The sequence below is a fragment of the Microcaecilia unicolor genome, chromosome 12 (genome assembly GCF_901765095.1).
Source record: "Microcaecilia unicolor chromosome 12, aMicUni1.1, whole genome shotgun sequence".
Classification (NCBI taxonomy): Eukaryota; Metazoa; Chordata; class Amphibia; order Gymnophiona; family Siphonopidae; genus Microcaecilia; species Microcaecilia unicolor.
Window position 1 is genome coordinate 75,453,330 of NC_044042.1, and position 18,128 is coordinate 75,471,457.

At 43.4% G+C, this 18,128-nt stretch overlaps 1 protein-coding gene across 2 annotated transcripts in view; it reads left to right on the forward strand.

Annotated features, from left to right (window-relative positions):
- TTC25 (tetratricopeptide repeat domain 25) overlaps positions 1–18,128 on the forward strand; it is a 63,259-nt gene that overhangs the window by 32,302 nt on the left and 12,829 nt on the right. For both annotated transcript variants that reach the window (XR_003943996.1, XM_030221119.1), the window contains exons 8-10: positions 2,272–2,358; positions 4,971–5,167; positions 12,324–12,424. Coding sequence is in view for 1 of the 2 variants with exons in the window: in XM_030221119.1 (XP_030076979.1) it covers positions 2,272–2,358; positions 4,971–5,167; positions 12,324–12,424 (385 nt within the window). In the remaining variant the exon portion in view is untranslated. The remainder of the gene's footprint in view (positions 1–2,271; positions 2,359–4,970; positions 5,168–12,323; positions 12,425–18,128) is intronic.

Sequence of the window (18,128 nt, forward strand, 5' to 3'; positions counted from 1 at the left end):
TAGGGGACATGATACCCTTTCGGGGTAAGTGGTTATTTGGAGAAGATCTCAATAACTTGGTGACAGAACTGGGGCAACTAAGCCACAGCAGTTGATAGAGAATAAGCCAAAAGCCTCTGGTTGTCTGTCTTCAGAGGGCTCTTGATCTTGATTTCGAGACAGCAAACGCTAGTGGTCTGGTCATCAGCAATGTGGTCAGAAGTTCCGCTTTTAGTCACGCCAAATTTCCTTTCATGTGGACAGGAAGTCCTCCTCTCAGACAGCTAGAGTGCCCAATGCCTCCCGAGCTTTTCAATGATGAGAGGCTGGTCCATTCTTCTCTTCCTCTGGTGGGAGGATGTCGTCAGGAGTTTCGGGAGAAGTGGGCCAAAATCATGTCAGACCAATGGATTCTGGATATTCTTACAGAAGGTTACAAGTTGGAGTTCTCCTGCCCAGTCACTCCTTTTCTTGCAGTCTCTTTGTGGAAAGGGGACCAAGGCAGTCAAAGTGCAGGCCACCATAGATTCCTTGCTGGTGCTCCGTGCCATCATTCCAGTTCCTCAAGCCGAACAGAGACAAGGCAGATACTCTATCTACTTCATTGTCCCAAAGAAGGAAGGCATCTTTCATCCGGTTTTAGCTCTCAAAGGTCTAAACTGCTGCCTCCGAGTGCCCCTTTTGCATGGAGACACTAAGAACAGTCATAGCCTTGGTTCAAATGGGACAATTTCTCACTGCCCTCGATCTCAAGAGGGTGTACTTGCATATACCCATATGGCCGCCGCATCAGAGGTTTCTACATTTTGTGGTACTGGGCCTTCACTTCCAGCTCAGGACTTTGTCCTTCAGTCTCGCCATGGCTCCAAGAACATTTACGAAGGCTATGGAGGTGGTGGTGGCCTTCCTTCAGTGCCAGGAAATCAGAGTTCACCCATATCTCAACAACTGGCTCAGTCGTGTGTTGTCATATTTGGACTGCATGGCGGTGATGGACAAAGTTGTCCATCTTCTGCAGTTGTTTGGTTGGGTGATCAATTTCAAGAAGAGCAGACTAATTCCATTGCAGATACTGGAGTATCTGGGCATTCTATTTGACACAGCACAGGAGAGGATCTTCTTCATGGACGTAGGTGGTAGTGCTAATTAGTGGCAATTAACTCCAGTTATCAGTGATCGTTAGTAGTGCCAATTACTGGCTAATTTGCCAATTCACATATGCACAAAACTGGCACTATTCTATAATCTGCACATGCAATTTTACATGTTAGTCAATGAAAATGTGTATGCAAAAGTATAAAATGAGGGTGAAGAATTTACCTAGGACTATCACAAAGGGTGGGTAGCAAGCTGGAACAAGAGGAGCAGTGGCATTATCCCACCCATTTGAATCAATCTGTAAGCACTAAAAAGAATGAGGGTGCCAAAACTAACCCTTGTCTGAGGGACCATTTTGTCCAGAAACACAGTAAATGACGACAGATAAAGACCTGCACGATCCATCCAGCCTGCCCAACAAGGTGGGCAGAGCCGCTCCCACCATTCTGTGCAGGGCCAGCCACCCTTGCTTAAACACTTGTTGTCAAGTCTCCACCATGCCAACTGTATAGACAGCCAAACATGATGGAGTCTTGGTTATAACCAAATATCATCCCCAAGTATTGCTAACAGTGTTCAACTTACCAGTCAAGATGTCTTCTCTCCCCCTGAGCTGCACAGCATCCTCACAGCACATGACGGTGATGCCCTGAATATATTTTCCTATAAAAGGATAATCTGTGAGAGGTCTGCCTCACTCTCATTCATCCCCCTTGAACAGTGACACAGAAAAACCCAGAAAAAATACCCGACTGAACCTCTGCTGTGAAATGCTTATATTTATTATTAACATTTGATATACCACTAGGCTTTCTCAGAACACAGTGGTTTACAATGAAATAATAATTATACAAGGAAATTAAAGGAACTTCATAAAATTGACAGGAAAGACCTAACACAATCAGACAAGAACTTACACATATCAATGTTTTGATATAGTTTTGTACATGATTTGATGTATTAGTTGTATCTAGAATGTTATGCATTTTTAAATATTTTATGTATGTTTTTTATATTGCAAGCTGCCTAGTGCTAGGCGGGATATAAAATTTTTAAAATAAATAAATAAGCTGTTATGGTAACATGGGGCATAAGGCCATAGTCTTGCTAAATCACACAGGGCCAATATAACAATTTCTGTGAATCTTTCAATCGAAACAGACCCTGTAAACTGGGAACTTTTTTTCCCAACAGTAACCTGCTAGATGCCAAATCACGAGCAATGGACAACATTGGCCGGGTCTACGCTAGAATCGGGGAATTTCAGAAAGCCATTGATGTGTAAGTAGACAAATACATACTGGTCTAGTAACAGACATGGTCCATCTAGTGTCTGCCCAGTAAGGTAGATACAGCTGTATCTGCCACTCTGTGCCAAACATGCAGATTACCATCTCTATGCCTTTTTTTAGGATTGCACCTGCCACTCCATGCAAGTTACACCCCTCTGTCTTTTTTTAAGTATGAAAGTCTTTTGATTTACTTGAGCTTATCCTCTTGCTGTATAGAGATTCTCTGTGCTTACCCCCCTCCTTTTTGAACTCTGTCACTGTTTTTCTCCCCACCACCTCCCACAGAAGAGCATTCCAGGCATCCACCACTCTTTCCACGAAAAAGTATTTCCTGATGTTGCTTTTAACTTACCTCTTTGCAGCTTCATTTCATGTCCTACAGCTTCCTCATCTCTGAAAAAGATTTGTTTGCTCATTAATACCTTTCAAGTATATACACATGTGTATCGTATCACCCTTATTTCTGCTCTCCTCTAGGGCAGTGGTTCTCAACCAGTGTTTTGAGATGGGAGTTGTGTCACAAACAATTTGATGTAGACAGCAAGCCTGTGTGCCCTTTACAATCATCAGTGCCTGCAAGCTGGGAAGACCAGCAATCTTGAGACTCAGGTTCTTGAAATTCTCTCCAGCCCCAACTCAAAATGTTGCAGGTCTACTGCCCATAGGTTCTGTTTACTATGTGTTGCTTCACAGTATCTAGCAGAGGAGGGACTTTGTGTTGCCATTACTGAGGTGACACTAGAATTTGAAGATATACCGATATTTGTTGTATGGTAAGTGAAAAATCTGGGACTGATGCATTGCATACAGCTTTTTGATATGGGATAGGCAAATGCATACTAAACTCACTTTTAAACAATGAAATATGTAGGTGCTTTGTTCAGCTATGAGTTTTAGTGTTCAATGTGTCACATACATGAATGTTTCTGTCAGGTGTGTCACAATAAAGACAGGTTGAGATCCTCGGACACTTTCACCCCGTAATCCTTTTCCTGGTCCATGCACATTAGCCTCTCTCCTCCTGTTGTATACAGCTCCCTTGGATTTCTGCACCTCAAATGATCACTCTGCATTTCTGCATTCAAGCTTAACTGCCAAGCTTTTAGCCCATGCTTCTAATTTTTGTAGATCGGTTTTCATGTTGTCTACTCCCTCTGGAGTGTCTACTGTGTTGCAAATTTTTGTATCATCTGGAAAAAGGCAAATTTTTCCTCCTAACCCTTAAGCAATATTGCTCACAAAGGCATTGAATAGAATTGGTCCCAGGACTGAGTCCTGCAGCACAACACTACTCACCTTTCTTTCTTCTGAGTGAATTCTATTTATCCCTGCCCTCTATCATCTATTGGTCAACCAATTTCTGAATTATCCCCAGTTGTACTCAGTTTACTTATAAGCCTCTTATAAGGAACAGTTTCAAAGGCTTTTGCTGAAATCTTAAGTGGATCACACCCAATGCTTGCCTTTGATCTAGTTCTCTAGTCACTCAGTCAAAGAAATCAATCAGATGTGTTTGGCACAATCTTCCTTTGGTAAAACCATATTGCCTCAGATCTTGCAATCCATTGGATTCCAGAAAGGTCACTTTTCTTTCCTTCAGGAGCATCTCCATGACTTTTCCCACCACTGAGGTGAGGCTTCCCATCTCTTTCTTGTTACCACTTTTATGAAGAGGGACCACATCAGCCCTTCTCCAGTCCTGTGGAACCTCTCCCATCTCTAATGATCTGTTAAATACATCCTTTAGAGGACCCACCAGAACTACTCAGAGCTCTCTCGGTATTCTAAGATATATCCCATCTGACACTATAGCTTTATCTACTTTTAGTTTTGTAAGTTGATCATATATACTTTCTTCTAAGAATCGTGTGGTATCTAATCCATTCCCACATGTGCATTTGTCAATCGTTTGTGGCTCTTCTCCAGGATTTTCTTCTGTGAACACCAAACAGAAGTATTTGTTTAGCATTTTGACTCTTTCCTCATCATTCTCTACACATCGTTTCTCAGAATCTTTGAATCTTGCAGTCCCACCTCTGGCCTTCCTCTTCAGCCCAATATACCTGAAAAAAAAAGTCTTGTCACCTTGCTTTTACATTTTAGCTATTTTTCTTCTGCTTGTGCTTTTGCCATCCCGATTTCTCTCTTTCAGCTTTGTCTGGTATTCTTTTCTAAGTAGTTCTTCTTCTGATCTTCTCTACTTTGTAAACTCTACCTTTTTGTCTTTATTTTTGCAGCAATTTCTTTGGAAAACCACTTTGGTTTCCTTTTCTTCTTGTTTTAATTTATTTAAAGATCTTTCAAAGCCCTTTTCTATTTAGTCCACAGTTTTTCCACTTCCCTTATCTCCTATCCACCCTGCCAGCTCCTTTGTGAAAGAAATGCTATTCAAGCAACATTAACAAGATTTGACAACCAGAGGGTTGGCAGAATCAGATTGCTCTGATTGACCAGACCAACCTGGTTCTAGACCAAATGTGTGCCAGTGTATGTCATGCACTTTCATTGTGAATATCCAGCAACCTGTTTTGAAGCTCAGGGAACTAGACCTGAAAAGCACTTAGCTGTGTATTTCTTTGCATTTTCTGGTTTCCTTTGAAGGTGGGTGACGAAGATCTCCCTAACGAGGTCCAGTCTGGAGAAGACATGGCTCTTCCATGAGATCGGTCGCTGCTACCTTGAGCTTCACAACTTAGGAGAGGCCCTGGACTATGGAGAGAAGTCCCAGGCAGCAGCTGAGGAGGCAGGCGACGTGGAGTGGCAGCTGAACGCCAGCGTGCTGGTGGCCCAGTCGGAAGGTAGCGATATCTAAGTGCTGTTGCTCTGCTGCACCTACTAGCCAGTGGCATAGTCAAGACTGATTTTTTGGTGGGTCCTGAGGTTAACATGGGTGGGCAGTAGCTAGTGTAAATGTTGACACAGCCTCCAGTGCTTTCCTCATTGGCCTGTGCTGCTGATGATGAAAGGGTGGAGCCTGACTTTAAAGTGGTGGGGCCACAGCCCACCCAGGCCCATCCGTGGCTACACCTCTGCTCCTAGCCATGCAAGGTTGTTGTGCAGTGCCCGAGAAGAAACAGAGCAGATGCCAGTCCTTAGTGTTAGACAGAATTGTTTGTGTTAGACAGTTTATTTGGTACTGCTGTCCTGTCCTGATTGCTCCAAGGAGGCTTCAGTGGATGATCAGAGTATATACGAGAGCTGAGCATGGTGTGAGAAATTCCAAAATTGGAAATGTGTTCCAAACTAGGTCCGACCGGAGATCCATCAAGCCCAGTATCCCGTTTCCAACAGGAAGTCCAAAGAGAATCCACATACGTGGAGAACTCAAGAAGTCCCACGGAACAGGAAGTAACATCAGAGGGAACTGGTGGAGCCGACAGCCATGCGGCTGCTCCCTACACCCCCCTGCAGCATGCACCCAGGGCTGACTGTCCCCACCACCCCACCCTTGGTACATCGCTGGCTAAGCGGTGGATTTCTTCAAGTCTACCTTAATAATGGCTTATGGACTTTTCCAAAAGGAACTTGTCTAAACCCTTTACATTCTTTCTATAGTAAAATATAGCAGTTAGGGAATTCCTCCTGTCAAACTTCCTCACTGAGCCCCCCAAACTGCCCCAACCCCCAAATTACCTCCCAGCATCTTTCTCACCGCTCCCAAATAGTCTTTCCTCCCAAAACCTATATCCACAACTGCCCCACCAAGTTCCTACCCACACACAACAAAAACAAACCCTCTAACTGACCCTCCACAACTTCAGATATGACTTGCTCAAAACTCTTCGAAAAACTAATTCTTTTGTACGTATTTCCCCCTACATTTCACCTATAATGTAATTCTCTACCTCTTCAACCAAATTGTACTTCCCTACTTCTTCTAACCTAAAATGTGTAAACCACCCATCCCTAAAAAAATACCCTCAGACAACTGCCCTACCACCCTGCAAACTGCCCCATTTTCAAAAACTACCTCCCTGCAAAATGACCCACCTCAAATCCTAAAACCTGGCAACTGTCCTGTCATCTCACAAAATGCCTCACCCTTAAAGTTGACCACACAACTGAAACATAAAAAAATGAAGGCAGACAAAGACCTTATGGTTATCCAGTCTGCCTATAAATGCCATCTTCTATCCCTTCCTTTCCCTTAGAGATCCTATGTACTTGTCTCAAGCTTTCTTGAAATCAGATAGTCTTCATCTCCACCACCTCCACTAGAAGGCCGTTCCACACATCCACCACCCTTTCTGTGAAGAAGTATTTCCTTAAGCTTTTCCTGAGTCTGTTCCCATACACTTTATGATGAATATCACTGTCCATTTTAGTAGCTGCCCTCTACACTAACTCCCTCCTGTTTATATCTTTTTGAAGGTGAGGTCTCCAGAATTGTACATAGTATTCTAAATGAGGTTTCACCACATTTAAACAGAGGCATTATCACCTCCTTTTTCCTGCTGGCTATTCCTCTCCTTATGCACCCAAAATTCCTTCTAGCTTGTACCATCGCCTTTTCCTTGACTACTTTAAGATCATTATGTACGATCACACCCAAGTCCCCCTCCACTTTCATGCACAAAAGTACTTCACCCCCTAAGCTGTACCACTCCCTTGGGTTTTTGCAGCCCAAATGCATGACCCTGCATTTTTTAGCATTACAACTTAGCTGTCAAATTCTGGACCATTCTTCAAGCTGTGCTAAGACCTTCCTCATGTTATCCACACCATCAGGGGTGTCTACTGTATTGCAGATTTTGGTATCATCCACAATCTTACCAGGCAGCCCTTCAGCAATACTGCTTACAAAAATGTTTAAAAGAATCGGACCAGAAACTGAATCTTGCGGCACACCACTGGCACCATCCTTTTTCTGAGTGAGCTTCAATTACAAGTACCCTCAGTCACCTTCAACTAGGGTTACCATATTTTGTCCCCCAAAAAGGAGGACACATGCGCCACCCCCACCACACACCCCACCCGCCCCCTTTCACACCCACCCACCCCTTTCACGCCCTCGCTCTGCCCCGTCACATTTTCCCCTCCCCCCTGTCACACACCCCATCACCCCCCTCCCCTTACCTTATTACTGCCCTGGTGGTCTAGTGACCTCTTCAGGGCAGGAAAGAGCCCCCTCTTTCCTGCCCAGAGCGCTGCCCTGCATGCATCCTTCCTGTTGCTGATCTCGGCGCTGATTCAAAATGGCCGCCAAGAGTTGCAGTCTCGCGAGGTCACTTCAACTCTCGGCAGCCATTTTGAATCGACGCCGAGATCAGCAACAGGAAGGATGCATGCAGGGCAGTGCTCCGGGCAGGAAAGAGGGGGCTCTTTCCTGCCCCGAATGCGGAAGAGGTCACTAGACCACCAGGGCAGTAGTAAGTAAGGGGAGGGGAGGCTAGCAATCTGCCTGTTTGTCCGCCCACCAGCCTGCTCGTTTGTCCAGAAATCCGGACAAATGGGCAGATTGGCAAAACCCGGCCGGTTGCCCGGACATGTCCTCAAAAAGAGGACATGTCCGGGTAAATCCGGACATATGGTAACCCTACCTTCAACTCAACCCAGTTAGTCACTTTAGGGCCCATATCAAGGGGGCTCAAGTTTATTTATAAGTCATGTATTCTATGTGGAACTGTGCCAAAGGCTTTGCTGAAATCTAAGTACACTACATCTAGTGCTCTCCCTCAATCCAACTCTTTGGCCACTCGATCAAATAAATTAACAAGATTTGTCTGACAAGACCTGCCTCTTGTGAAACCATACTGCCTTGAATCCTACAATCCATTGGATTCCAGAAACTTCACTTTTCTCTGTTTTAGAAGTGTTTCCATTAATTTACTTACCACAGAGGTAAGAATAATTGGCCTGTAGTTCCCAACCTCATCCTTGCTTCTGCTTTTGTGGAGAGGAACCACATCTGCCCTTCTCCAATCCTCTGGGACCACTGCTGACTCTAGAGAAGAATTGGGCCAGTCTTAGGCAGGGGCCACGGGGGGGTCACACAGGGCCCTACGCTTCTAGGGGCCCCGCATCTCTGGCACATCTGTCCTCCTGTTTAAGAACACCTCCCTGCTCTGTACCTTAATGTGCATCCACATTTCAGTAGAGAGCATCAGGCAGTGATTTTCATATCCCTTCAGCTGCCGAGCCCAGAACCTCCTCGGCAGCTAATGGGATATACAAATTGCTGCTGCTGTCTGCCACTCGCTACTGAAACGTGGTGGATGTACATCAAGGTATGGGGTGAGGTGGGGTTCTGAGAGCTCTAAACTCCTTTTAAGCTCTGGTAAATTATGGTTTATGATGGTGGGCGCAGGCGGGGGGGGGGGGTATGGGTGCAGGTCGGGGGGAGCAAGGGCAGGTGGGGGGGCCGAGGCAGGCACCGGAGGGGGGGGGCCCATTGAGCTGGTCTGCACAGGGCCCCGCAATTGCTAAGACCGGCCCTGTTTTCTGGCAATACATTCCACAGCTTAATTTTACATTGAGTGGAAAAAAAAAACTTTCTCTGATTTGTTTCATGAAGTATTTTCTTGTCTTAGTACTTTTTGAAAGGAAAACCAAAGTTCCACTATTTGCTCATTCCACCCAACTCATGATTTGACAGGTCTCTATTATACGTAGAGGTATATTTTCAAAGCACTTAGACTTACAAAGTTACATAGGGGCTCATTTTCAAAAGAGAAAAACGTCCAAAAAGTGGCATAAATCTGCATTTAGATCTTTGTTTTTCACAATAACATCCTAATTGGTATTTTCAAAACCAGTTTTTAGGCATTTTTCTATGAAGTCCGTCAGAAGTGCGTTCAAATCACAAGGGGGGGTGGGGGGGTGTCAGGGGCATGTTAAGGGTGGGATCTGGGTGTTCCTAACACTTTGACGTTTTTCTGCCATAATGGAACAAAACAAAAACATCCAGGGCTATAAGTTGGGCGTTTTGGTCTAGACCTGTTTTATTAACGAATAAGCCACAAAAAAGTGCTCTAAATGACTAGATGACCACTGCAGGAATAAAGGAATGACACCCTTTTACTCCTTCAGTGGTCACTGATCCCCTTCCACCCTGCAAAGATATAAATGAAACAGTACATAGCAGCTTCTATGACAGCTTCAGATGTTTGACCAGTCCTATTAGAGCAGCAACCAGGTTCCTGGAATAGCCTAGTGGTCGGTGCAGTGCATTGTAGAGAAGGTGACCCAGACCCAGACCCACCAAAACCTCCCAAAACCTACTGTACCCACATATAGGTGATACATGCACTTATAAGGACTATCGTAGTGGTGTATACTTGGGTACAGTAGTTTTTTGTGGGTTTTGACGGTCTCACCATACAATATAAGGGAGTAATGGTAAGATGTGTACTTAGGACCTTTTATGTGAAGTCCACTAGAGAGTTGCACGGGGACAGAAATCTTACCCATCCCCACCCGCCCCCCACTGGAATCTTACCCATCCCCACCCATTCCCGCTAGAATTTAACCCGTCAAAATCCATCCCCACCCATCTCCGCAAGAATTTAATCCATCCCCACCCATCCCCGCAAAACCCATTCTGGTCAGCTCTCTCAGTCTCTCTCTGGATTTGAGCCACAGCACTGCAGGCAAGGAAGGAATGGAAGTTGGAACTTGGAACATCTTGTGCACACATGTAAGATTTGTCTCTGATTCACTGGCACTGTGTGCTGAGATGTCGCCACATGCACGCGCCAGTAGTCAGGTGACATCTGATGCTCGTGCTTGTGTCAGAGCTGATGTCTGCCCAGTAGTTACACTTATTATCTATTTATGATTAAATCAATGAGTGTGATATTATATACTTAATTATGTTCTTTGGTGTTTCTGGGACATAGACCATAGAAGTCTATCTGGCCCTATCCTTCCTTATCTTCCAACTGCTGGAGCTGCCGTCGAAGCCCACTCCAGTCTATTTGTCTTATTTGTGGGACACAGACCGTAAAAGTCTGTCCAGCACTGTCCTCATGTTCCAGTCACTGAAGTGCTGTCTAAGCCCTTTCCAGCCCATCTTAAACCAGATTGCCATATATGAGACACAGACCATACAAGTCTGCCTAGTATTGGCCCTAGTTAATCACAGCCAGAGTCGCCATCTAAGCATCACTCGACACATCCACACACATGCAGCCATTTAAGTTTAGGTTTTTTTATAACTTCCATTTTCTAATTAGAGATCTTCTGTGTTATCCCATGCCTTTTGAATTCCTTCATCATTTGTGTCTCTACCACCTCCTTAATGGAAGACTTTCCACATTTGTGCTGTTAAAGCAAGGGGGAGGAAGAGACAGCTCTCAAAGAGCTTGGTACTTGGTAGATGAGAGGCTGGCGCAAGTGTAGCTTACACTTCCATGGGAACCCTGCAGGAATTGTTTCCATCCCCACGGGAACCCCGCAGAAACTGCTTCCATTCCTTCAGGAACCCCACAGGTTCCGCGGGATTCCCACAAACCCCATTCCCATGCAGGTCTCTAAAGTCCACTGCTGTGCCCCCTAGGGTGCTCCACTGCTCTGCTGGGATGTCTGTATGGCCAGTCTACTAGAAAAGCTGGCTCCTCCTATGTCCCAGTGGCTTCATTTTGTGTATTTCTCACTTGAACTTTTGGTTTTTTTGGGGGGGGGGGGGGGGGAAATGGTCCAAAAAGATAGACATACTAAGTACAACAACATCTAGAAAATGGCAATTTTCAAAGAAAAAAGGTAGACTTTTTTTTCTGGTTTGAAAATGGTAATTTTCACTACTTGATTTTTGGAAGTTTTCGGCAAAATGTCCACAGTTGGATTTAGAAGCATTTTTGAAAATGCTCTTCATAGTAACTTTGTAAATCTAAGTGCTTTGAAAATGAGTTACTCACATCTCCTGCCAGTCATCTCTTCTCCGAGCTAAAGAATCCTAACCTGTTCAACCTTTCTTCAAAAGAGAACATTTCTATCTCCTTTATTGTTTTTGTTGTCATTTTCTGAACCTTTTCCAGTTCCAATTGCACACAATACTCAAGATGGATTCACACCACAGAAAAATATATGGGAGATAGTACATCTTTAAATATATTTATCGCCTGGATAGACAATAGTAAGCAATAGACAACAATCTAGGATTCTAACTAATCATATAAAAATGTACATATAGTGCTCAGAAACAATACAGTGCCCCAAAATGATTTTATTAAACACATATATGGCACCCTTATCTCAATCATCACACTGCTGAAAATGTTCATATAGTAACAGCTGGAAAGGCTTGTAATAAAAGATACAAAATTGCAGATCTTCCCAAATTATTTAGCTTATAACCGGTGTATCTCAGCAGATTCAAGGCGTGATGAGAGCGTGTCCACAAGAAAATTATATATATATATATATATATATATATATATATATATAAAGCACCCCAATGGGGATCTACCAAGATGGAGTTGGGTGGTTTTTCCTGACCCATTTTGCCTTGAAGACCCCCCTGATGAAACCATTAATATAGTGAAACCTGGATCCCGGTTTGAGATCTCAGTTGAAAATTCAAGCTTGTTATGCAAAAAGGTGGGATCATACAAATGCAATAAATAAATAAATAATGTTGAAGCAATTGAAAAAGAGTTGAGCAGTGTATTGAGAGTGGTTTTGGTTTTAGCCATTGACGTGTCCTGGGATCCTACCCTGGCTCTAAATTGGGTTGGTGGATGGGACACCTACAGAGTTAAAAAGAAAAATGAAAAAACAAAACTTAAAGGCAATTCAACAAAAATGATCCAGTTTTTGGAGGGAAAAGTTTAGGCCATTCTTGGGTTTAAAATTTGTACCCAAGTGCATTGTGGGTCTCATTCTTCTATAGGTTCCTTATTTGACATCAGAATGCACCAGGGTAGGAAACCGGGGCTGGATTACAGGCTCCCTCCAGGAACCGGGTTACCTGGAAGCTGTAGATTATTTTTTCTCTTACTCTCTTTTTAATTTCAGTCAAGCTTCAGAACTACCAGTCCGCTGTCACAAACTTTGAGAAAGCCCTCGAACGAGCAAAACTCCTGCACAACAAGGCAGCGGAACAAGCCATAATGAATGTAAGTAACACCAGGTGGATGGACAGGAAGGATGTGTTACAAATAGGATTTCTCACATTGTCTTAATTAAGCACTTCTTTAGACTGACTTCTGCTTTTACTGCAAAGCTTTTAATGAGAAGAACTGCATTCAGTCCACTTTTGCACAGGGGCCATTACCAGGGGAAAGTCCCTCACTCAGAGGCCCCTAAGCTGCAGCCAGGGAATCCAGCTGTGCCTATGCTCTCCTCCCCCAGTTACACTCAGCCACCTCCCAACTCCATCCATGCACTACTCAGGACCCCTAGCTGCATCCCCACACTAAGACCCAGCTGCACTTGGGGATCTTAAGCTGCTCCTAGACATCACCCAGAAGCCCTCAACTGCACCCACACAAACCTACTTGTGCCATTTTAAATTAAATTTTATTAATTGGTTTATATATAATTTTGCTTTTTTTTTTGTATCACCCCTAGTGATGGCCTAGTTTTTATTTAAATTGTAATCCACATTGATCTTTAATTAGTATATAGTGGAATATAAATTCTGTTGTATTGTATTGTATTTATTCATATTTTAGATCCTACTTTTCCCAGGAATCCCAACCCATTCCCAACAAGCACTCAATCCCCTCCTTCCAGCCTCCGATAAACCAGCACATTGCCCTTAACCTAGCTGTATTTCTATTATATATTTTAACGTATGGGAAGCAGTTTCATAAAAGGTATGTTTTGTGCCATTTACATGTCTAGGCAGTGGGTCTAGTAGAGATTGGCCTGCAGGCACTGTGGGGCCTTTTACAAAGGTGCGCTGAAAAATGTCCTGCGGTATTGTAGACGCGTGTTTTGGGTGAAAAAATGCCTTTTTTATATTTTTGCTGAAAATGGACATGCAGCAAAATGAAAATTGCCGCGCGTCCATTTTGGGTCTGAGACCTTACCACCAGCCATTGACCTAGCAGTAAAGTCTCACGCGGTAACCGGGCGGTAATGACCTACGTGAGCTAAATGCCACTTGGCACGCGTCCGATACAAGTGGCAGAAAATAAAAATTATTTTTCGGCCGCCCGTATCAGATGCCCGCCAAAAATGAAATCACTGCAAGAGCCATGCGGTAACTCCATTTTGGCATGCGTTGGGCGCACGGAGACGCTTATGTGGCTTAGTAAAAGGGCCCCTGTATGAACAAGCAGAGGTTTTAGAAAAGGTGAAAGTGTCGTATATGCAGCTGCAAGTCCTGGGCATGGTTTGGGCAGTCCTTCAAAGTACTCAGATTCCTGAGGAAAAAGTCCATTGAACATTATTTTTAAAAAAATTGGGGGGGGGGGGGGGTACCGGGTTCTTGAAGCCTGGATTGGCCGCTGTTGGAGACAGGATGCTGGGCTTGATGGACCCTTGGTCTTTTCCCAGTATGACGGTGCTTATGTACTTATGTATATATATATATTCCATATCTTAGGATGCATTCCAGGACAGAGCCAGGGTTTCTGGTGCTCTACTTCTGCTACGGCACAGTGCAGAAAGGAACTCTGGGGCAAGTCTCACAGTTTCTGGTCTTGCAAGTTTTGCAAAGAGATTCATTCCTGCACCGTGTGGCTTAAAGCTGAAGAGCCGAGTTACACACGCAGAGTGGGTTAGCGCAACAGAGATGGTAGAGAGATACTTGCGGCAGTCTTTGGTGCCCCTGAAAATGTCGGCTCCCCCTGCCCCCCCCCCCCCCCCCCCCCCCCCCGCTATACTTACTCTGTTGCACCGGTCCCGAATGTACATCCTAAAAATGTTCCTGTGGGCATTTACACCTGTTTTAGTTTAGTTCACTTCTTGATAATACTGGCCTTGCAGTCATCTGACTCAACAAAGCAGTTTACAGTTAACAAATAGAGTAGAAAAACAAGAAGAGAAATACATACAACCAAATAGAAAAGAATAGACAAGGAAATACTCCTCCAGAAGATCAACCCCAGGAGTGGAGGAGGTCATGGTACCACAGTTAGTGTATCTGGGTTTAAAGAAGGTTTGGACAAGTTCCTGGAGGAAAAGTCCATAGCCTGCTATTGAGATAGACATGGAGAAAGCCACTGCTTGTCCCTGGGATTAGTAGCATGAATCTTGCTACTATTTGGGATTCTTTGAGGTAACTTGTGACCTGAATTGGCCTGGACTAGATGGGCCATTGGTCTGACCCAGAATGGCTATTCTTATGTTCTTATATTCTTCTGTGGCAGGAGATACAAGAGGTAATAGCGGCTATCAAAGAGCTTAAAATAGGGAAAACAGCTGGAAAAAACAGATTCCCTGCAAAGTTTTATAAGGGACTGAATGAAAACTTGGTTCCATTTTCAATTTGCTTATTTAATGGAATCTTGCTGGGGGATCCCCACCCTAGAAGTATGTATAAGGCACAAGTTGTTATCCTTCCAAAACCAGGAAAAGACCCCTCCAAATGTGCTAGTTATAGGCCTATAGCATTGCTAAATACTGATATGAAACTTTTTGCTAAAATATTAGCTGCATGACTGGAGCTCTTGCTCCCAAAAATTGTGTGGTGGGATCAGTCAGGTTTTGTTAAAGGGAGGGTGTTGGGGGATAATATCTGAAGAGCAGCTAATCTCATAGACAAAAATTCAACAAGATAAAATCAAGGCCAAGTGTGTTGCTATTGACGCGGAGAAAGAGTTTGATGGAGTTCTGGAAAAAACGGGATTAGGGGGAATTTTGGAAGGTGGATGCAAGCTTTATATGCCACTCCCTCAAGTTAAATCATGGTTAATGGAGTAAAATCTAATCATTTTCAACTGGGTAGAGGAGTGAGACATAGGGCACCCCAGAACAAAGACAAAAGAGAAGCTTTTCTGTTTAATGTAAATTTGGTAAAGGAGTTTTTGAATTTCCCTTTTCAAATCAATAAAAAGATTTCAATACTTAGGAGTCACCATCTCTGATCAGGTGCAAGATCTTTATAAGTTAAATTACTCCCCCTTGACCAATCTATTAAAGCACTATTAGAATCAAGGGAAATGTTAATGTTAATATGGGGAGGCAGAATTGCCATTGTTAAAATATAATAACATATAGTAACATAAGTACACAAGTATTACCATACTGGGACAGACCAAAGGTCCATCAAGCCCAGTATCCTGTTTCCAACAGTGGCCAATCCAGGTTGCAAGTACCTGGCAAGATCCCAAAACAGTACAATACATGTTATGCTGCTTATCCTAGAAATAAGCAATGGAGTTTCCCCAAGTCCATTTCAATAATGATTTATGGACTTTTCTTTTAGGAAGCTATCCAAACCTTTTTTAGATTCCATAAACTAGCTGATTTTACTACATTCTCTGGCAACAAATTCCAGAGTTTTAATTACACGTTGAGTGAAGAAATATTTTCTCCGATTTGTTTTAAATTTACTACTTTGTAACTTCATTGTGTGCCCCCTAGTCCTAGTATTTTTGGAAAGAGTAAACAAGTGATTCACGTCTACCCGTTCCACTCCACTCATTATTTTATAGACCTCTATCATATCTCCCCTCAGCCGTTTTTTCTCCAAACTGAAGAGCCCTAGCCACTTTAGCCTTTTCTCATAGGGAAGTCGTCCCATCCCCTTTATCATTTTCGTCGCCCTTCTCTGTACCTTTTCTAATTCCATTATATCTTTTTTGAGATGCTGTCACCAGAATTGCAAACAGTATTCGAGGTGCAGTCGCACTATGGAGCGATAGAAAGGCATTATAACGTCCTCTTTATTTTGTTTTCCATTCCTTTCCTAACAATACCTAACATGCTATTTGCTTTCTTAGCCACTGCCGCACACTGAGCAGAGGGTTTCAATGTATCATCAACGATGACGCCTAGAACCCTTTCCTGGTCATAAGTACATTAGTACATAAGCACTGCCATACTGGGAAAAGACCAAGGGTCCATCAAGCCCAGCATCCTGTCTCCGACAGTGGCCAATCCAGGCTTCAAGAACCCGGCAACCCCCCCCCCCAAAAAAAAAAAATTAATAATGTATTATTGTATTACTTAGCTATAGTTTGGGTTCCTCTTTCCCACATGCATCACTTTGCACTTGCTCACACTAAACGTCATCTGCCTTTTGGATGCCCAATTTTCTTGCGATTTAACAACTTTGAGTAACTTTGTGTCGTCAGCAAATGTAATTACCTCACTAGTTACTCCCATCTCTAGGTCATTGTATAAATATGTTAAAAAGCAGCGGTCCCAGCACAGACCCCCGAGGAGCCCCACTATCTACCCTTCTCCATTGAGAATACTGATCATTTAACTCTACTCTCTGTTTTCTATCTTTTAACCCGTTTTTAAACCACAATAGGACACTACCTCCTATCCCATGGCTCTCCAGTTTCCTCTGGAGTCTTTCATGAGGTTGTTTGCCAAATGTCCTAAAAGTCAAATTTTTTTGACTCAGGTCTGGAGAAATATGAGAGAGTGGAGTGGTATTGTATGGCCACTAAATTCAGTGATATGTTTATTAGGTTTGCCACCATGTGGGCTCTTGGGTTCTCCTAATGAAAAACGTGGCATCCTGATTATTGGCTGTCAGAATGACATTTGTAAGTGTGGAGAGATGCAGAAGGGCTTGTGGTCACTAGGTGGCGCCAGATATGTCTGGAAATTAGAAACCATGAAAAGATAACTGCTGCTCTCACAGGTCAGAGGGATCTATTTGATACTAAATGGGCTGAGGTGCCATTATAAAATTTTAGTACTTCTGCTAAATGTTAATATCTCAGGACATAATATCACCCTTTTGGGAATGCAAGTATTTCTGTGATTGTGGCTTGAAAGTACATATGGAGGTGCTCAGGGTATTATATACAGGTGGCTCATGTATCCTAATCATGCCTCTAAAAAGGATGCTGAATTATTTATCACTGTTCTCTTTTTGGGTTTTCTGTCACTCAGTGTGGGAGGGGGGAGGAGGTTGAAAGGGTGTGGAGGACAGGGGGTGGTGGGAATGAGTACTAATACATAAAAACAACGTGAACTTGTGTTGGATTGGATGTATTTGACATGCTTGATGTTATGTAAGTTTTAGATTCTATATTTGTATGATTATTCCTTCATGAGTTTTCAATAAAAACTGAATAATTAAAAATAAAAAAGGGTACACCTACCCATCAAAGAAAGAGGAAGATCTTTCCATCTATCACAGTGTTTTGACCATCTCCAACTTCTTATGTACATTAAGCTGATATGTTAGTCATAGATGCAGTGCCAGTTGTATACTTAAAAATGCTTTATGCTGCCTAAGGCTATACGAATATTTACTGAAAGTAGGGCCCGTCTTAGTCCCTTCCCACTCAGGAGCACAGACTTATCATAATTTATCTTTAATCCCAAAAAACTACCAAACAAGGTTATTAAGTCAATAGCATTTTCTATATCCAAGTCTGGTCGTCCCAAGAAAAGCAGCATTTCATCTGCGAAGAGATGTCTACAATGTTCATGAGACCATCAGGTTACAGCATTAAGATAAACAGCAGGGGAGACAAGGGACACCCCTGCTGTGTCCCCCCCCCCCCCCCCCCCCCCCCCCGTTGTAGTAGAAAAGCCTCTGTCAATGTCCCATTGATCAACAACTGTGCCTCCGGTTGGTCATATAAGATTCGAATCCAGGCACAGAATGAAGGTCCCATCTTGTATCTCTCCAAACACTAATGCAAATAACACCAATCGACCCTGTCAAAGGCCTTTTTCTAT